Source organism: Pithys albifrons, chromosome Z (genome assembly GCF_047495875.1).
Source record: "Pithys albifrons albifrons isolate INPA30051 chromosome Z, PitAlb_v1, whole genome shotgun sequence".
In the NCBI taxonomy this organism is placed as follows: domain Eukaryota; kingdom Metazoa; phylum Chordata; class Aves; order Passeriformes; family Thamnophilidae; genus Pithys; species Pithys albifrons.
In genome coordinates, this window is record NC_092497.1 from 54,039,338 (window position 1) to 54,059,146 (window position 19,809).

At 39.0% G+C, this 19,809-nt stretch overlaps 1 protein-coding gene across 1 annotated transcript in view; it reads left to right on the plus strand.

The window, feature by feature from the left end:
- Nucleotides 1–19,809, plus strand: part of FBN2 (fibrillin 2) — a 146,577-nt gene that overhangs the window by 6,976 nt on the left and 119,792 nt on the right. Inside the window, exon 5 of the mRNA XM_071580039.1 lies at nt 1,099–1,194. Within this exon, the coding sequence (XP_071436140.1) occupies nt 1,099–1,194 (96 nt within the window). The remainder of the gene's footprint in view (nt 1–1,098; nt 1,195–19,809) is intronic.

Below are 19,809 nucleotides of genomic sequence, written 5' to 3' on the forward strand. Positions count from 1 at the left end.
CAGGAGGAAACTGTACATTTCCCCAGTTTGAAATATTTACCTTCTCTGGGTTGCTGAGATTCTTTTGCACTGGATACTCAAAGTGTTATAAAACTCAGCTTCAAGCTGATGACATCTAGTAGGAAGGCAGCCTAAAGACTTCCAGAGCAAGATTTCTTTGGTGGTGTTGAGAGTCACTTAAAAAAAGAGACTGTCCTTTAAAGCTGAGATGTTTTGATTTGGAATGTGATTTTAGACAAGGCACATGTTCATGTCCTGGAAGGAATGAGCCTGAAAATAGGTGGAAAGGGTTAGTTGTAGCACTGTTTTTAATAGTATTTTTCAACCTTGCTGAAGAGCTGTCTTCTTTCAAATCGAGAAAATGTCTGTGGTTTGGCAGGAAGCACCTTCTTGATTCGGACCATTGGTAAATATGGGTGCTCTGACGTCACATGACTATGAAAAGCATCTTCTCCATCCAAATATACTGTGCATTTGTACATCCCTCACCCCCATCCCCAACTCTACCCAGCAAAAATTTATTTCTTGCTGGAGTCTTTCAAGAAACACAGTTTTTTCCAGAGACTTAAAAGGTAAGTTAAATTGGTAATTCTTTTTCCTTGCCTCTAAACATAATTTCTTCTGCTGGCAGTATCAACTCTGAGAGATGATTATGTGCCTCTTGGACTCCCTGGAGTTTCTTAAGAGGTTTGTTGGTGTTGTGGCAGAACAGCACAATTAAATATGCTCAAAAAGACTCAAAATAGTTGAGGTTTAATGGGATAGGTAAGTTCACTGATTGATGAAAGTTCTTAGGATTAGTGACAAGCGTTGTACAACTGATTAAAAAAAAGTTAAACATCCACTGTTAATTTGTGCTGAATCTGTGCTAAACAGCTCTTTGCAATTAGCATTAAACAGGTACTAATGGAATTTGATTTGTCCAGTCATTGCTTGTGACAGTGGTAGGAAGGAAATCAGTTTCATCTTCAGGTTCAGAAAGACTTCAAGCAGTTAGAGTAAAAAACTTGTTTGTTTTTTTTTTAACACTGCATGTATTACTCTTTGAAATACCATTGCTATAACATCTAAAACTTTTTTTGTTGTTGTTGATTGAAGCTGTCTGTGAAAGTGGGTGCCAGAATGGAGGACGGTGCATTGGACCCAATCGCTGTGCCTGTGTCTACGGGTTTACTGGTCCTCAGTGTCAAAGAGGTAAAAGAAGTGAATAAGGAAGGAAATTATGAGCAGTTACATGCAAAAATACTGTATGTATGTATTTTATGGTGTGTATTTTCTGGCTGAGCCAGTAAGCTTCCAGTAAACCATTTATTATTTGTAATTTTAGAAAGTGTGTCTTCCTTTTTAGTCTGGCAGGCACATTACAAATTGACAAGTACAAAGCTGTCTTAATTCATAGGAATTTGAGCTAATTCAGACCCTTGTTTTGTTTGTATAATAGTTAAATGGTTAGCCATCTTTTGCTCTTAGCTACGTGAAATAACATTCTGTAAAAATTGCTGATGGTGTTAGGATTGTGTAAGTGCAGCTAATTGAAGGATTGTTTTCCTGTATAACACCTATTTCATAAGAGGAACTTGGGAAGTAATTTGCTCTGGTTATTTCTGTTCTGTAGGAGAAAGAGGTGGAGTGAAAAAATAACCCATTACTGTAAGACTGGGATCAGTTCCTAAACCAATTCTTACTCAAGAAAGCATCTTACACATCACTTAATTTGTAATGCTTTCTATTTCTCTATATCCTGAGGTAGTTATCCTGAACAGGATAACTAAACAGCAGTAAAGAGCTCTTGAAACCTTAAAAAAACATCAGGGCTGGCTGAACTCAGGTCCCTCAGCCTCTCGACACAGGGCAAGTTCTCCAGGTTCTCTTGAGAGTGTGCTCTTCAACATCACCAAGGTTGTTCAAGGAGATACTGAGCTGTCACCAGTCCAGTGTTCACCCTTGGGCGACTGCACTGACCTCTGGCTGGGCTTTGCTGGTGACAACTCCCTGAGATGGCAGCCCAGCCAATTTCCCACTCACCTCACCTGTTGTCCCCTCACTCAGCCTGTATCTCACCAGTCACTGTGTCTTGGTGGGAGACTGTCCCAAAAGCCTTTCTTAAATGGAGCAAAGGATACTGCCCTCTCCTTGTCTCTGCCCCTGGGAGCTCATGGATGAAAGCATTGGTGGCATCTGCCCTTGGTGAACCCACACTGGCTGCTTCCAAATGCCTTCTTGTCATTCCTGTGTTTGGAAATGGCTTCTGAAGGGAATCCTGTGCAATTCCCTGTTTCAAACTCATCTCTGAGGGGCTCAAAGCTGTGAGTAAACTGGGAAATTGTTTTGCACCTTTGTTATGTTTTGTGTGTATAGGTGTGTGTGTTTCTTTTTTTTTTTTTTACATTTGTTAACTGTGAAATGGAAATAATTTCCATTTAGATAAAGGAAGTAATGAAACCAAGCACTGAGAAGCAGAAGTTTCTATTTGCTATCCTAGGCTGTTTTATGTACCCACTATATATCACATTATCATGTGCATAAGAGAAAACTAGAGGATTAATTTATTTGTCTCTAACTGGTTGTTGCTTTCATTCTTAAAACCAGGTTTACTGTTTGCTATTTCACCCCATTCTCTGTAGTTGCTTCTTAGGAACCAAGTGCAAGGACTCAAATCTTTTACATTTTGATTAGTGGAGAAATGTGATTATTCTGTTAAGAATTCATTAATACTGACAGAGATTTTATAGCCTTTTATAGAAATTTGTCTGTAGAATGTACACCTCCCTAAAGTAAAGTCTGTTTGTTCAGAGTGGATTTTCAAGGAATTGGGCGCTGTTGAGTTGCTTTATAGTCTGACCCCTAATTCTGATGGAGCTTAACATTTGTACAAATTCTGCAGCCAGAGTTACGTATCCAATGTGGATGATAATTATCACTGAACCACAGTGTGGTAGAATTGTAATATTCAAAATGATTTATTGGTTTGGGGTTCTTTCATTTGACTGATTTTGTTTTTATTTATTATTGTTTTTATTTATAGCCAGACAACTTGGTAAGCTTGTGCTTTTTTCCCATTTCTTTTCATTCCTGGTTAAGTTTACTTCTATTCTCTAGTTAACTAGATTCAGGGCTGTGAAATTGTGTTAGCTCATATGACAGACTCCATCTGTGCTCAGAGTTTTCAGTAGGAATGCTTATGCTTTAAATAGTTTGACTTTTTTAAGATTCTTGTACATATGGGTATTGTGACTTAACTTTTGTGGTGACGAAAGCATCAAAGTTTGCTTTCTTATCATTTATTGTGAAATTTTAAGCTACAGAATTCAGGCTGCATACAGTACATAAACCACCAGTGTTTTGGCATCCATATTTCCCTGCTCCCCTTGGAAGTCTTGGCCTTTCTACTCTATTTGTAGGACGCTGTTGTTATACAAGAGTTCAGCTACATTACAGTTATGTGAAAACTGGGTTATTGCAATTAGTTTGCATTTTCTTGCTTGGAGTTGGAGGTAGTAAACCAAATTTGCTTCTGTCCCTGTCACAAAAGTACAACATACATTTAGTATATATAATTTCATTTAGTATATATAATTGCATATATAATAGCTGTCTAATCTAATGTAATATGCTTTTACAACTGTGACAGGGCTAAGTAAAATTTTACCTGATCTTGGTGTTGTGTAAACTTTCTCATAATGCAAAAAAGAAGTTACTGATTTATTTTTCTATTACTCAGTTAAATAAAGATGGCTCCTGTAGTATATCTTGATAATGACTATGAAAAGTCTCTAAAAGTCTCAAAATTATTAACTTTTTAAAAGTCTTTAAATGTTATTTTTTTTACATGAGGTGGAATACATGAAAATGCTGTAAAAGATACCTTAAATGCCTATTTAGTTCAGTAGTAATTTGTAATTTATGCTTTTAATATAATAGTCCATGCTTTCCAAGAAAAAGCAAGAGGCAATGATTTCTTCTGTTGGTTGCAAGAGTTGCCTGTGATATTTTACAGTAGGAAAGATCTCAATGGCTTAGTTTTAGACTGAGTTTAGGAACAGTTCATAACTTTAACTAAAATGTTATGGTTTAAGGGTATGTGAATTTCCCTTGCACATCACATCAGAGTTATAAGAGATTTTGTTTTGTTATTTTTTTACATCATTGTGTTTTAAATGCATGCTTTTTATTGTTTCATAAATTAAGTTCTTTCAAATTAGGTATTTTCTTCCTAATATAGAACATATGTAGCTTTCCTTCAGTTTGGCCTCCCAGCCTAAGTTATATGATAAAAAGTGACTGGTTGTTCAGCTGTCTGGGCTCTGAGCAGAGTAATTTCCAGCCTGGAGACAGGAGGCTGAGCTGAAACTAATGACTGGCACGATTATCATATTCAACTTGAGACTTCTGGGTTGAAAAGAAAGCAGAACCTCCTTGGGAGCTCATGATTTTTCTGATATGTACACTAACCTTTTCTGTTTCCTATCCAGCCTCTGGTTGGCTTCTGGTCTTTGATTTGTAAACACATAAGGTTCATGCATTTTGTTTTGTCTAAGCTTTTTGTGTTGCAATTTTTAGAGGGGGAAAACAAATACGTTGAATTTTTGCATCTGAGTTTTCCCCAAGAAAATAATCACAAAGAAAAAGCAACAGATTAAGAGGCCTCATTCTCAGATGTACATGTAAGAGCAGGTTTTTTCTAGCATGACCAGTTGCTTTGGTTTCCCAACATTTTCTGAGTAAATGATATTTTTATTACTTCTCATGGCCTGCACATTTTTTAAATTGGTGAAGCTGTGGAATAGCAATGATGTTTTCTTCCTACTTTATCATGGAAAGAAGTGAGAAAGGAGAATACTGTCAATGATAAAAGTTTGCCTTCTTCCCATGTAGAGGGAGAAAGAAGAGTTCTCATCTACTCTGTATAATGGAAAGTAAAAGGGTCTGAAATGAGTAGAAATGTATAGATTGGGAGGAATATCATTTTGATGAGGGAAGAGGATTTCAGATAAAGCTACCAAGCTTTGACAGGTGAGAAAAGGGGAAAAATAAGGAAATATAATAGTTGAATAGCAACTTTCCAGTAACTAAAGGTGGAGCCTGCAAAAGAGCTGGAGAGGAACCTTTTACAAGGGGATGTGGGGATAAGGCAAGAGGTGATGGCTTTAAGATAAAAGAGGGCAGGATTAGATTAGATATTGGGAAGAAACCCTTCCCTGTGAGGGTGGGCAGGCCCGGGCACAGGTTGCCCAGAGAAGCTGTGGCTGCCCCATCCCTGCAAGTGTCCAGGGCCAGGTTGAATGGGGCTTGGAGCAACCTGGGATAGTTGACATTCCTGCCACAAATTCCACAGCAGAGTAGTTGGAACTAGATGATCTTTAAGGTCCCTTCCAGTCAAAACCATTCTCTGAGTAGTAAGATTTTGTGAATGTAGCATGAGAACTGAAGGGAGGGAGCTTTTTTTTTTTCCTCAGAAAAATCATAGCTAATGTGTTTTAGACTAGTGTTGGTTTCAGCTGGTATTGGCAGTGCAGGTGGCTGGGCACTTTCTCTGACTTAACATTGGGCTTTTTTTTTTGTCAGTCAGAGGACTATAGAAATAAAATGGGGAAAAAACACAAAGGGGTTTTTCTCCAAGCTGGGAAGAGGATGGTGGATCTCACCAACAGCACAGAGAAAGGAACAGAAGGAAGCAAAAAGCATTCTCAGTGAAGGTGTAAGTAGTGTATTGTAACTGAGGCAAAAGAGTAAAGAACAAAGAATTCAGAACAGAAGTGGAGACATACTGAGCAAAGCAGCTGATAGGCACCAAAGTTATAAAGATGTTTGGGGATAACACACATGATTAAAATATAGCAAACTGACACAGATTGATATAGGACTCAGTACTTCTTAAATATACTTTTATTATAAAGAAAACAGTTTACATGTATTCTGAAGATGCTTGTGTGTGCTTAAATGGCAGAGATTAGGTCTAAATGAAGCAACAGAGAACGAAATTCTGTAAGAAACTATAGGTATTCAGAACTTCACCCAGCTTTTCTATATCTGTTGATGGCAGCAGTACCAAGAGATGTATTCAGACCTTGTGTATTTGGTCTTACCCCTGTAATCTTCTTGCCATGAAGGCTGTGGAAGGTGGTGTCCAAGAGGTTTCCTGTCCTCCAGCCGTGGCACATTGCTGCTTGAGTGGCAATAAAAGGACCTGTAGTTCTTCTCAAGCTGGTTTACTTTAGCTCTCCCCCAGTGACTGTAAACTTTTTGCAGGTGCTTTACAGCAAAAATACTGTTTTAATCAGTGAGCTCTTATCTTTTTATATGAGTTTTGGGAAGGTAACTCTTAAATTTTGCTGGTTTTTGCTTTATTAGTGGGTGCTATCAGCCTGAGCTGAAATAGAGGCTCTTTGTGTGGGACAGGGCATGTGTGTGCATGTGGGTCTCCAGTCTGAGGAGCAGAGTGGACAAAGGAAGTATTATTACTCTCTTCCCTGCCCCCAAGACAGGCTGAGGCCCCCAGTGTTTGTCCTTGCTGAAGGCTGAGCAGGGAAGCTTCAGCAGACTTAGCAATTTAACAAATAGCCTGAGTTTAGGTCTGAGGTTTTAACTCAGGGGCTCATCCTGTTTTATTAAGGTGGTGTAAATGAAAATGCAGGGAAGTTTAGCAAAAGGCAAGAAGAAAAGAAGGCAGTAAGATTAAAAAAAAAGTAATCACTAAATGCTGCTCTCAGATATCAACAAGCATTCTTCTTACCTTCTTTTCATGTGTTCTCCTGCCTCTTTTTTTTCCAGTGCATTAGACCTACCTAACCAAACATCAGTTTAATTCATCTTCAGCCTGATTTTAGGCTCTGGGAAGTGGAGTGTATAGTCTTGAGATATTTTCTGTGAGTTCATAAAGGAGTCATGTAAGGCCTGTTGAGTGAAGAAAAAAGATATTTGTTCACTGTAGCATGCTCATAACTACATGGTCCAGTTCACAGGGGGTGTTCATGGTCACTGAGGTAAACACAAGGGTTTTGTCACCAACTTGGAATCTAATTTAACTAAAACAAACTAATCTTCATCAAGTTAACTAAAAATAAGTCAGTGGTAGTTTAAAACTTTCTAAAATTTGAAATTTTCACCATGCTTTTCTGCTTTTATATGAAAAATTTTTGTTTAAAAAAGTGTTTCTGTCAGCTTTCTCCACACTCAGTGGAAAGTTGATTGTAAACAAAATATCACAGTGGTCATAATTGTTTTTAACAAAAGAAGCTTCAGTTTAAAATAGAAAAGCATATCTGATTTCTGTTGGAGACAGTAACAGGTAACAATTGCAAGTTCCTGCAGCAATAAGAGGTCAGATTATCTGTGTTAGAAGAACCTACTAGCTATTTTCATTCTTTTTTTTGAGACTACACATGTCATTGGGTGCTAATAATACAACACAGCTGAGTGCAGTCCCTGTTCAGACAACTCCTTTTCCTTCTGCAGGTTCCAGCCTGTGGAAATTGGCACACATCATTCCTTGATGGATTACAGTAGTTCTGAGGGCAGATTCAAAAAGCTGCTTTCAGGCTCTTAGATGTCAATACCAAGTAGGATTACAAGCCTCTGACACTGCATTACCTGGTTTTGCCATCTATCATTATCTCCAATAACAAGGTTTTCAGAGTTTGCTTCCATTGCTTTCATAAGCTGGTAAATAGCTTTATAAACCATTAGAAACTCTTCAAGGTGCCTACAGAATATATGTTTACTTGTTGTTAGCAGGTATCTGAAAATTTCTCTCTTCTACCTGTGCAAAAGATTTAATGTTGGCATAATTAAAAAAATTAGATGGCTAATGCATGTCATGCCATTTGCAGTAGTGATTAAGAAAGTAGTGTAATCCCAGACAGTGTATTGCTTTTACTTCCCTCTTTTTCATGTGTGTTTTTTTTAATTTTAATTAAATTCCAATTTTTGAACTGACACCAGCAAAAGAAAAAGGTAAAAATCCTTCAATGGAGCAGCCTTGCTACTTCTTGCTGCAGTTGCTTTTGAAGCACTTGAAGTCTGTAATACTTTTCCGTTGAGTCATATGACAGGTAAATACTCAAGTGTTGCAGATATAGGATCGTTGCAGTTTGTATTAGAAATAAAAGCAGAAGGATCCTGTTGTTGCCAGTAGCCACTTCAACAGGAAAGGTCCCCAGTTTTATTTCCCAGAGGCAAGCAATTTTAGGGCTCAGGATTTTTTTTGTTTTTGTGAGCAAGTGGCATTGGAATAGTTTTTAACATTGTTTACAGCTTTTAACACTTTGTCTTTTATTTTTCTGCAGTGCTTGTGACCAGCTTGGTTTGTCTCTTTCCTCATTCCTAAGATTTCTGAGAAATACATTACTTGATTGGGTCCCGGCACTCCTGGTGTGAAAATTAGCCACATGCTCCCATTTCCTCTCGCTTGCTTCTTACCGATGTGAGGAACTTCCCCCTTGTTTTGTGCCTTTTTCTTGAAGATTCCACAGTTGAGGTCTTTTGGGTATCCCACTGCACTCTGTCTGCTTACACCTAATTGATGTGTTGATCCATTAGGGAGCTGCACTGGGCATATAGAGTTTGATTTTCTTTAACAGAAGCCACAGTGATTCTTCCATAATGCTGTACTGACCAGTACTCCCACATCAGTCAAACCCTAGTTGTTGATAAAAGGAGATTTGTGGCATACTTCTTGGCTCTGAATGCTTTTTGGTGTGGGGTTTTTTTTGTTTTTTTGGTTGTTTTGTGTGGTTTGGTTTTGGTTTTGGTTTGGTTTTGTTTTGTTTTGTGGGTTTGTTTTTGTTTTTTACTTCAGATTGGTACAGAGATGGGTTAGAAATGGAAACTAGTGTAATTTTTGCAGTAAATAGACATGAATTTCTGTAAACTTGGTAATAAATTTGTGCTCTTGTTTGGTGGAGTCTGTCTTTGTTTTTCACCCTCTCTAACTCAATCTGCTTCATTAGCCTGTGTTTCTTTTCTTGCTTTTTAAACTGCAGTCATTGATTCTTTGCACCAAAACAAATAATCTCAGGATTGTTCTCCTTCCCATTTTTCTATATGACTTATTTTTTGTTATCAATATCAGGTTTTGAACAGAAGTCTTTAGATGTAAAGCTTTTAACTGTCCTTTAGAGTACAGCATGAAAATGCAAGAACAAGATTTTCACTGTTTTCCCATTTGGTTTTTATGAAGATTTTTAAGTCTTGATTGAATGAAACCAAAAAGTAGCTTTGTCTCCCAGCTGTGGTCAGTGACCTGCAGGCTGACAGCATCCCCAAAAATCAATTGTCACAAATAGTGGGTCCAAAGATCCAGTGCCTTGGACTGAAGCCTTGGCATAGACAAGTGAGTAAAGCACACCAATACACGTGGCAAAAAGTGTTCTCAGACAACACAGATTTAATGAAGAAAAATAATAGAATGAGTAGGAATTTTTCACAAATCAGCTTTTATTGAAATTCACATTAATTTTTGACATTCAGATGAATCAAATTCAATTATTGTTGCAGCAAATGGAAAATAAACCATAATTCCACCACTCTGAAGCAAATTTCACTGAGATTCTGTAGACAGTTTTGTATGAGTCTACTGTATAAGCATTGATGTTCTGGGTTTTTTGTCTTGTATTCACAGTTTCAGCTCCTGTCGTAAGTACAAATCCAGTAGGGTTGTGTGTGTGGTTTGTCACACACATATTTGCAAAATATACCGTGGTGCAATGGTGAGCACTCCAGACTCTGGATCACAAGGTTGTGAGTTCGAGTCTCAGTGGAGACCATACCGGGCAGATGTCCTTGCCATCCCATCCCGTCAGATCTCAGGTGCTCAGCAGGGTTAGCCCCGGTCAGTCCCGGGGCCTGTGATAGTCCTGAGAACTTCCCTGTCACTGTCCAAGCTCGCTCAGCCGTGGCAGATGGACCTTAGGACTGAAATGGTGGGGCCAGTTCTGTGCATGCTGAGCCTCACCTAAAAAATCCACTGCACAGGCTCGAAGGGCACGCCCACGTGGGGAGAGCCCTGCCCAAATCTGCGTTCACGAAGTTTGGCCATACATACATATGTAAAATCAGTCATTGAAGGGTGTAAGGGTTGTTATTCCAGTCAGTACCATATGGTAGTTCATCTGAGTTCTTTAAAAAACAAAACCAGGTGGAAAAACAGTGAGAAAAGCTGGAGCGTAGGGAATGGAGGCATTTTACAAGTTTTTACAAGCCTGCAAGGCTACATGAGCTGATACTGGGCCTGTTTTCTTTCCTCTTTCTTCCACAACTTCCAGAACCCCTTCTGGGTTTTGCCATACCCAAGACATCTTCATTATAAGTCTGCTCATCTAAACAATCTGATGAACATTAATTGTAGATTGCTCAACTTGCATAACTAAATAGTTGACCTTTCTATGACCCACGTTGTATGGTGTCAGCATATTTTATCCATGGCTTTAGATATTTATGAATAAGTGCCCTGAAGCATTCATTATGTGCCTCCTCCTTCTTTTGGCACATCAAAATGGTGTGATGCTCTTGCCTTGAGTGAATGTGTGTCACCATTTTTGTGTGTGGCTGTAATGACAATGTGGCCTTATATCACTGTAGGAAGTGGATGAATAATTCAATAGAGTTGTTTCAATAGAAACAAATATATGTTTTCTTCAGAGTAAAGTCAGATTTTGATTTATGTTGTGGTTATGCAGTCAGTGGGTCTGCTGTGATGTGACATGTCGCTGTTTGCAAATGACTCCTGCTGTTTAAAGGATGTAATTTTTTAATGTGTGAAGTTTTATTTCCACTTTCTTTTTCCTGATCAAAAATGGTAGAGCCATCCAACCTATAAAACAGGAATAATACCACATAACCAGTTGTGTAGCATAACAAGAACAAATCACTGTTTGTATACACTAAGATGAAATGTCTTCAAAAATATTAATTTTATAGAAATAATCATCATAATTTGAAAAACAGTGAAAGAATTAGCTACATTGTGTTTGTTGCTTGGTAAGAAGGAGGAAAGTGGCCAAAACAAACAAACAAACAAACCAAAGCAAACAAACCAAAAAAACCCAAAACAAAAAAGCAAACCAGCAAACCCTGACAAATACTTAATCAAAGTTTATCTGTTTAGAACAAATAGAAAGTTTAAGACATCCCAGCTAAACCAAAGACATCTGAAAATAATAAAATGTAACAATGGAAGAGACATTTTCCACTATAGAAACTGCATGATTTGACATTGCAAGATTTTTTTTTCCTGAGAAACAATTTTTTTTTGAAATTCTGGCTGATTGAAAGTTGGAGATCTTTGTCTCAAAACTAGTTCTTTGTGCAATTTAGAATTTGATGAATTTGTTATTTGCTGTATGCAAATGTGACATGCAAATTTAGGACTGTATGTGAAAAGATGTTCCCTCTCCATGTTAGGATTAAGGTATATAAAGCGTTATAAGCAGAATAAAGCTATCTTTCTATCTCTCCTTATAAAAGAAAGTTTGAGTGTGGCACTAGGAATAAATGGATTTCTTTGTTCTTTTTTTTGCCTTGAGAATAATTTCACTTGATTTATATTGACATATGATGAGGAAAAATTTTATAATTTGATTAACTTGCAATATAAAGCAATACAAAAGTTTTTTAAGCTACACATCTTCACATTAGTTAAACAGATTTCTAACCAAAGAACTTTGTTCTATTTTTTGAAACAGCAACTTTTCAGGGAGTAGTTTTCTTCTGCTATAATTCTGTTTTCAACAAATTTCCTTTATATTAATGGGATTGCACTCCAAAGATGTAATTCTATTCCTTTTACAGTACCCTTCTCTCTGCATTGCCAGTCCTTTGCCTGAAGTTACTCTGCTTATTGTCTAGTCAAACATAAGGGTCAAAATTGCAATGAACTGAACCAAAATCATGGTGACTTGTGGTACACAGAACACAATACCAAGCAATAATTTTTTAATGCTTTCATATCTTGTTAGGATTTTATTGGTACTTTAAAAAAAACCAGCTCTGTGGTGGTGTCTCCTCACACTTCAGACTTTGAGAAGGAAAAAAAAAAACAAATATAGGAAAATGTGTAGAATGGATTAGGAGAGAAAAGGGTGGGAATTGCCTATAAAAAAAAAGTAAAAGAAACCTACCACAGACACTTGCAGCAAACCGAGTTTTATTTAGGTCTGGTGGAACAATTTCTGCTCATTTCAGTTGGGTCGACTGAGGTCTCCCAAGGAAGAAAGGAGAAGCCTTTGGATGTTTGGAATATGCTTTTTGCTTCTGTATTGGTTTCTAGGAACATCTGAAAATACAGCTGAAAATTAAGCACCATTACAGAGGTGCCTTTTAAAGGAAGGGCTGGAGGGAGAGGATACCTTTCACCAGACTAATTTACAGAGTTAAACAAACCTGACCAACCCTGGGTCTTTTCAGATGTGCTAAGGGGAAACAGGCACTGATCTCTGCTCTGTGGGGACCAGGGACAGGACCAAGGGAAAGGCTGGAATTGTGTCAGGGCATGGTTAGGTTGAGTATTAGCAAAAATTCTTCCCCCAGAGGGTGGTGGCCACTGAACAGGCTCCCCAGGGCAGTGGGCACAGCCCCAAGGCTGACAGAGCTCCAGGAGTGTTGCGATGATGCTCTGGGGCACAGGGTGTGACTCCTGGGGATGGTCCTGTGCAGGAAAAAGGATTGGACTGGATGATCCTTGTGGGTCCCTTCCAGCTCAACATATTGTGTTGTTTCGTAAACTAGACAAGCTATAATAGTACAGATTTTTATAAAATACTTCTCTGGTCAAAATAGTTGTAGTGTATTGATCCTGGCTGGACACCAGTTATCCACTAAAGCCACTCTCATTCTCCTCTGCAACTGGACACAGAAGAGGAAGTATAACAAAGGGCTCATGAGTTGAGATAAGGACCTTGAGAGATTGCGCACTGATCAGTCTTGGGCAAAGCAGACTCAAAATGCAGATATTAATGAAATTTATTATTGACAAAAGCAGAGCAGGAGAATGAGAAGTAAAATAAACCTCAAAAGCATTTTCCCCCACCCCTCATAGAATCATAGAATCAGTTGGGTTGGAAAAGGTCTCCAAGATGATCAAGTCCAACCCTTGGTCCAACTCCAGCCCCTTTACCAGATCATGGCACTCAGTGCCTCGGCCAATCTCAAAAACCTCCAAGGATGGGGAATCCACCCCCTCTCTGGGCAGCCCGTTCCAATGCCTGAGCACTCTCTCTGCAAAGATTTTTTTTCTGATCCCCAACTTAAATTTCCCCTGGCAGATCTTAAGCCTGTGCCCCCTTGTCCTATGGCTGACTTCCTTCCCAAGTTCTGCCTCCCCACCCCAGCAGCTCAGGGAGACAGGAATGGGGATCACAGTCAGTTCATCACAGGTTGTTTCTGCCATTGCTTGGAGAGGGGAGTCGAATCCCTCCTCTGCTCCCCATGTGATCCTTCCCATGGTCTGCTGTTCTTCATGGATTTCTCTAGCCTGGATTCTTTATCACAGGGTCAGTCCTTCAGGCTCAGGATGCTCCAATGTGGGTTCCCCACAGGGTCACAAGACCTACCAGAAAACCTGCTTCAGCCTGGGCTCCTCTCTTTACAGGTCTGCAGGTCTCTGCCAGGATCCTGCTCCAGCACAGGCTTCCCAAAGGGTCACATCTCTCTTTTGGGCATCCACTTGCTCCATGGGGGCTCCTCCATGGGCTGCAGGTGGATTTCTGCACCCCTTGGTCCTCCCTGGGCTGCCCCACGGGCTGCAGGGAACCTCAGCTTCAGCACCTGGGGTACATCCTGCCCCTCCTTCTGCACTGACCTGGCTGTCTGCAGAGTTGTTCACATGTCCTGGAGCCAGCTGGCATATGCTCTCTTGGACATGGGGGAAGCTTCCAGCAGCTTCTCACAGAAGCCACTCCTGTTGCTCCCCTGCTAGCAAAACCTGGCCACAGAAACTCAGTGCAATACCAGGAGCCAACCCATCCTCATCAGCAGTGCTAATTAACTTCTAAAAGCTGGTGACAAGAAGAGATGGAAATCTCATGGTAATTAAAGTGGTGTGAAGGATTAGTGTATGTCCCTGAAATTTTTTAGCTCTAAGGACTTATTTAAAACTTTCTACTGAGTTGTTTTTAATATTTAAAATAATGTCAGGAAGTTTTGATCCATGCTACATTAATTGCTTTTTAAGCTGAAATTATTATATAGTGTAAAAGATCATTGACAAATTAATAAAAAGAATAAAGCAAACATAGGCCTTTATATGGAGGCCAATGAAATTTCAAATGACTTCATACTTTAACTAGGCTTACCATAGAATCACAGAATGGTTTGGGTCAAAGGGACCTTAAAGATCATCTTTTTCCAACTCCCTGCCGTGGGCAGGGTCACCTTCCACTATCCCAGGTTGCTCCAAATCCTGTCCAGCCTGGCCTTGGACTCTTCCAGGGATGGGGCAGCCACAGCTTCTCTGGGCAACCTGTGCCAGCACCTGCCCACCCTCACAGTCAAGAATTTCTTCCTAATAGCAAATCGAAATCTGCCCTACTTCAGTTTAAAGGCATCACCTCTTGTCCTATCCCTACATCCCTTTGTAAAACATCCCTCCTCATCTTTCCTGTATGCCCCTTCAGGTACTGATTGTGCCATAAGGTGACCTTGGAGACTTCTGAATAATCCCAAGCCTTACAGCCTGTTTCCATAGCAGAGCTGCTCCAGCCTTCTGGGCATCCTTGTGGCCTCCTCTGGACTCATTCCAGCAAGTCCACAATCTTCATATGCTGGAGGTCCCAGAGCTGAACTCACTACTCAGTGTGGGATAGATAAAGGCTGGAACATGTTTTTGCTATTCAGCTTGAAATCATGAGACAGTAAGCTTCATGTAACTGGTGAAAAGCATATTGAACTTCAGAATTAATATTTTAATGCTTTTGATAGTGAAATAAGGCATGACAATTAAGTACCAAAGACAAATTTTTAAGATTAAATTTATTGCCAATTTAAAATTTCATAAATCTTAAGGTTTAAAATTCTATACATTTCATCCACTTGAAAGTTTCAAGCATGTCTGTCTTGATGAGTATTAGTTATGCAATGTCTTAAAAGCTATAGTTCCTCTAATAAAATTATATGGAAAAGAGTAATCCAGGTATTATCAGGGATAGTTTCCTGAAGCCAATCAGGAACACATTACACATCCAGGCTTGCAAAATCCTGGACTGTCAAAAGTAAGCTGGTTTATTCCACCTCCAAGTAGTAACTTGATATAAGAGAAACAGGAGTTCATTGTTTCTTTATTGAGAGAAGATATGAATTCTCTTAATTAAGTTCTTTCCTGTATTTTGATTGTTCAAAGATACTCAGCTTTATACTGAAAAATTTGTATAAGCCCAAGAGGAAAATGTCTAAAGCCTCTGTTTTGCTGAGCAAACCCAAAAGATCTGAAGAAGAGGGAACTATGCTTTTGCCTCTACACAGACAGACCTCTATTAGATAATAACTGGCTGAGTTTGTAGTTTATTATCAACTCAAAGTATCATGATAGTCTAGACAGTCATCTGAGGAAATGTGCCTTGCAATTTAAATGTGATTTTTTTTCTGAGGGTAATATATGAAACACTTGTTTTTCCTTTTAATTAACAATTAGCAATGTTGCATTCAGCTACATATCTGTGGTTTTAAGAGGTTTCTGATCTACTGAGACTTTTTTGCGTGCCTTTCTCAGTTAACACAGGAATTGGTTATGGAATGTTTTCCTTCCTCGTTTTGTGAGTATGGATGCATTCTGAAACCCTTCCTAAAATGGTTGCTGAGAAGAGTGGAGTTAAAGGGTGAGAGCCCATGGCTACAGTCCTTCACTTTTACCTAACCTTGGCAGAGGCTCCATCATTATGGTGCCTAACTTTATCCTCACTCTGGGCTGGGGCCATATTTACATGTAAACATCATCTTTTTGTGTCTTGTCTCTTAAACTTCATCTTTTTGTGTCTTGTTTCTTATTTTTGACCCCACAAAGTAGCGCATGTACTACCAGAGGGCTGAAAAACCATTAGACCACTTCTCCACCTACTACAGAAGTTTAAGTTACTTTTAGCTGCCTTTAAGTTCTGCTGCTGGTAGAAAACTCTACATTTGTCCTGATTGCTCTTTCTCATTGGACTAACCAAAATATGGCCCAACACACCACGGTGAGATCAGAGTTTCTGAGGATAATTAGGTGTTCTCTGTGGACCTGTTCTGCAAACCCTTCTCCATGTCATAATCTCATGGTTTTAACCAGTATTAAGTGCCTTACTTTAATTAGTGGGATTGGCTTCTGGTGTGAGGAATGACACTGAACTCCACAGTGGGAGGGTGAGGACAAAGGGTAGGGAAGTCTGTGCTTTTTATACTATCCTTCAATACTCTTAAAATACCTAAAAGACCATAAAAGACCTAAATCTTCAGCTTTTTGTCCTTGCTGACAGGGACTTCCATTCCTTTGAGGTTGAACTGAATAGCACTGATTTCCTGAGGGAACCAAAAGCCTATGGACAGGGTGTTTCAAGTCTCCATATCATGGTCAAAAAAACTGTGTTATTTTCATTTCAGGCATATGGTGAGGTATTGACTTTTTAATTCTTAGGATGTGAAAGAATTAAAGAGTATAGTGTGTATCTGCCTGGCTCTCTGGACTCCCAATTTTAAGGAAGAATGTAGTTTGCTTTTCATAATAGGGACTGATGCCGTGAGAGCCCCCCCAAAGCAGGACTCTGAGCCACGTTAGTGTAGGGTAAGATAAAAAGTAAAGGTCCTTTAATATCACAGGCCTATGGCCCACAGGAATACATGATGACATGCATGTGCTCTCCAGTTCTAGTTTTCATGGCTTTTTTTAATAAGATCCCTCCAATCATTGCTTTTCACATTTTTCAGTCCAGCCCCAGTCCCACCTCCTGGTCCATCCCCTGGAATTGGGTCTGGGGTCGTTGAGACCCTCTGTCTTCATCAGCTCCTCTTCCTAGGGCACACAAAGGTCTCTTGGAGCTCTTATAGTTCTGACTTCTGGGTCACTCTGACCTGTGTTTATGTTTCATTCTGTAGGCCTTTCTGATAGCATTCAGCTCTTGTACCTTGAAAAAGAGACTAAGCAACTAAGAGAATTTGAGCTACTGATAAATGCTAAGGGTTAGGATGCATAAACAATGAACTTAGGCTGCCAGAATATTAGGACATTACATCTACATTTGCTACATTTACTGTGTTCCTAAAATCTACAAAATGTGAAAATCAAAAATCAAAAACCCCTTTGGCATCAGTACAAATCTTGTCTTGCCAATGAAATCTGGATACAAGGGTGTGTTCAGGGTGCAGAGTTTCAAGAGGAGGAAGGAGAATTCTTTCTGCCACTGAAAATCGATCACCAAGCTATGAGACTGTGTGAGAAAACCTTTCTGTTCTGCTCTCCTGGTACATCTACAAAATTTGTTGGTAGTGCAGTGTGCCCTCCCAGTGAGTTGTGGACATCTCAGCAAAGCAAAGATGTAAAAGAGTATGTTAGGATACTCAGTATGAACAGCTGAATCTTGGAAAAAAAATATTTTGCTTTCTTACTTTCGTTCCTCTGCCCAGGGATAATTCAACCTTGTAACTTCTTCATGATTAGTATTTTGTTGTGTGTCAAATTGTGTGTAAAGTGTTTGCTCACTGAGGTGTTTCATTGGAGTCCAAACATCCAAACTTGGATGCAAATTATATAGTAGCAGGCCTTGTGGAAGCACAAGTGAATACATTTACAAGTAGCTCCCAAACTGGGCATCTTGCTGGAACCAAGATTCTGGAATATTTATTTCACAGATTTTATTCCAAACTTGCGATTTTATGGCAGTCAAGTGTATGATACTGCAGTTGCAGATGGAAACAGTTTCTTCCAAGAAGTTTGTAAGCATACAGAAATACTTGGATTCTGAGAGCCACTAAATTCCATAAGTGATAAAAGCAAAGCATCTCCATGTTTCTGTATTAGAAGCTTCAATGTTCAGATTGTTTACACAAAATTTCATTTTATTTCAGAAATATAGTTCATTATCTGGTACTTTGCCATCCTTTTCCATGTGCTTAGGTGTGTAGAAATGAATTATTTTTTAATTAAAAAAAAAGAAGAAAGGGTTTTCAGATCTGCAGATAATGCTACACTAAGACTTTGTCTACTTTAAACTGACATAATATCAATTATAGTAAAATGTGTGTGTGAACCATGGAGTTTTGTTTTTAGAAAAGAGCTGCTTTTGCTTTTCCAGCCAGAGGAAAATGAGAATGTGCTTAGAATGGGCATGACAGCAGTACTGGTGGAAACTGGAATTCTGCTAAAAGCTACCTAGCCCACATTAAACATGGGTTTTTTCCTTCTTTCATTAGAGCTGCCCTCCATTTCCTTTTCAGTTGTCCAGTGTGTATCACTCAGTTACCTAATCAATCACAGGAATTTGTGTGATGGAAAAAGTTACATCATAGGAGCTGGTCAGAATTGGTCATGTGGGACCAGTAGAACAGCAGTAAAAATTCAGCCTGAAAATGAAAGCTGTCAGTGTATAAAAATGGTCAAGTCTTCATGATATATTAAACAGGAATGTGCAAAATCTTCTCCCATTAAACTGCTCTGCTTCCCTATTACATATCAAAATAGATTTTATAGAAGTCATTGCTTCAGGTAATGACTGAAGAACTTTCTGGGAATGTGACTCTACTTCAAGTTCTCAACAATTTTAAATGTTTAAAAGACTTCTGTGTTCAATGTTTTACAGTACTGATAAATTTAATTGTTTCAAATACTTAATTAAGGACTTCACACAAGTTTCTTGAAAAGGTCAATGAAAGAAGGCTCTGATTTTACTACTCATGCCTTGATTTATAAGTACTCCTTATTATAAATAGCAGTACTGCCCACAGATTATTTTTTCCAAGAGAAATTAATAGTATTGCCAAGTCTCTTTCATTTTCCAAGAGACTAGCTCTCATTTCCAGCCAGCAATCATTTGTCCATAACTTGTTGGATGTCACCTTTGAAAAGAAAAGCTTCTTATTTATATCAAGATGGAATCAGTACAATTTGTGTATCTTCCTGTTACCTTTGAAGTTTCACTTATTGTGAATCCTCAGTGTTGGCAGCTAAGCATTACTGCAAAAAACCTCTCAAATTTCCATATAAGATTGATTTAAACATCGAAAAAAGATAGCATTTAATAAAAATACGTACTTTTAAAATGTTTAAATAGCTTTTTTGCATTAGCATGACTAATGATCTGCAGATGTTGTTGTTGAATAAGGAGAATAATATTTACATATATGCGTGCATTTCAGATCTGTGGTCTGAACTCGAGGACAGTTATGAGTGCTACCAACCCTTTCATACTCTGATGAAAAGTTAATCAAAGAAAAGCCCTGATCTACATTTTTTTTGAAACACCAGGTCTGGGCAATGCTGTCATTTGTGCAGAATCAGTGGGAGAACTGTGTGTGCTTTGCTCTTCCAGTCCTGACCATGCTGTGGTAGGAGTGTGCTGGGTTAAAGGTAAACCGGCAGGAGAAACAAACCCAGCACAAAAGAGACTATGACCAGAATTACGATTTAATAACAATATTACAATAAACACAATGGCACAAAGAGAAATTGGGTTTAACCCCCAAACCCCAGCAGTGTAACCCAGCCCCCTGGGGCACAAACACAGTGGGGTTTGTTGGCCCCTGTGCTGAGCCCCCACGTGGTTCCTTCGAGTCCAAAGGAAAAGGAAGAGACAAACCTGTTGGTGCAGATGATGGCACAGTCTGGTGGAGAGTGGTGGTCTCCTCCTGTCC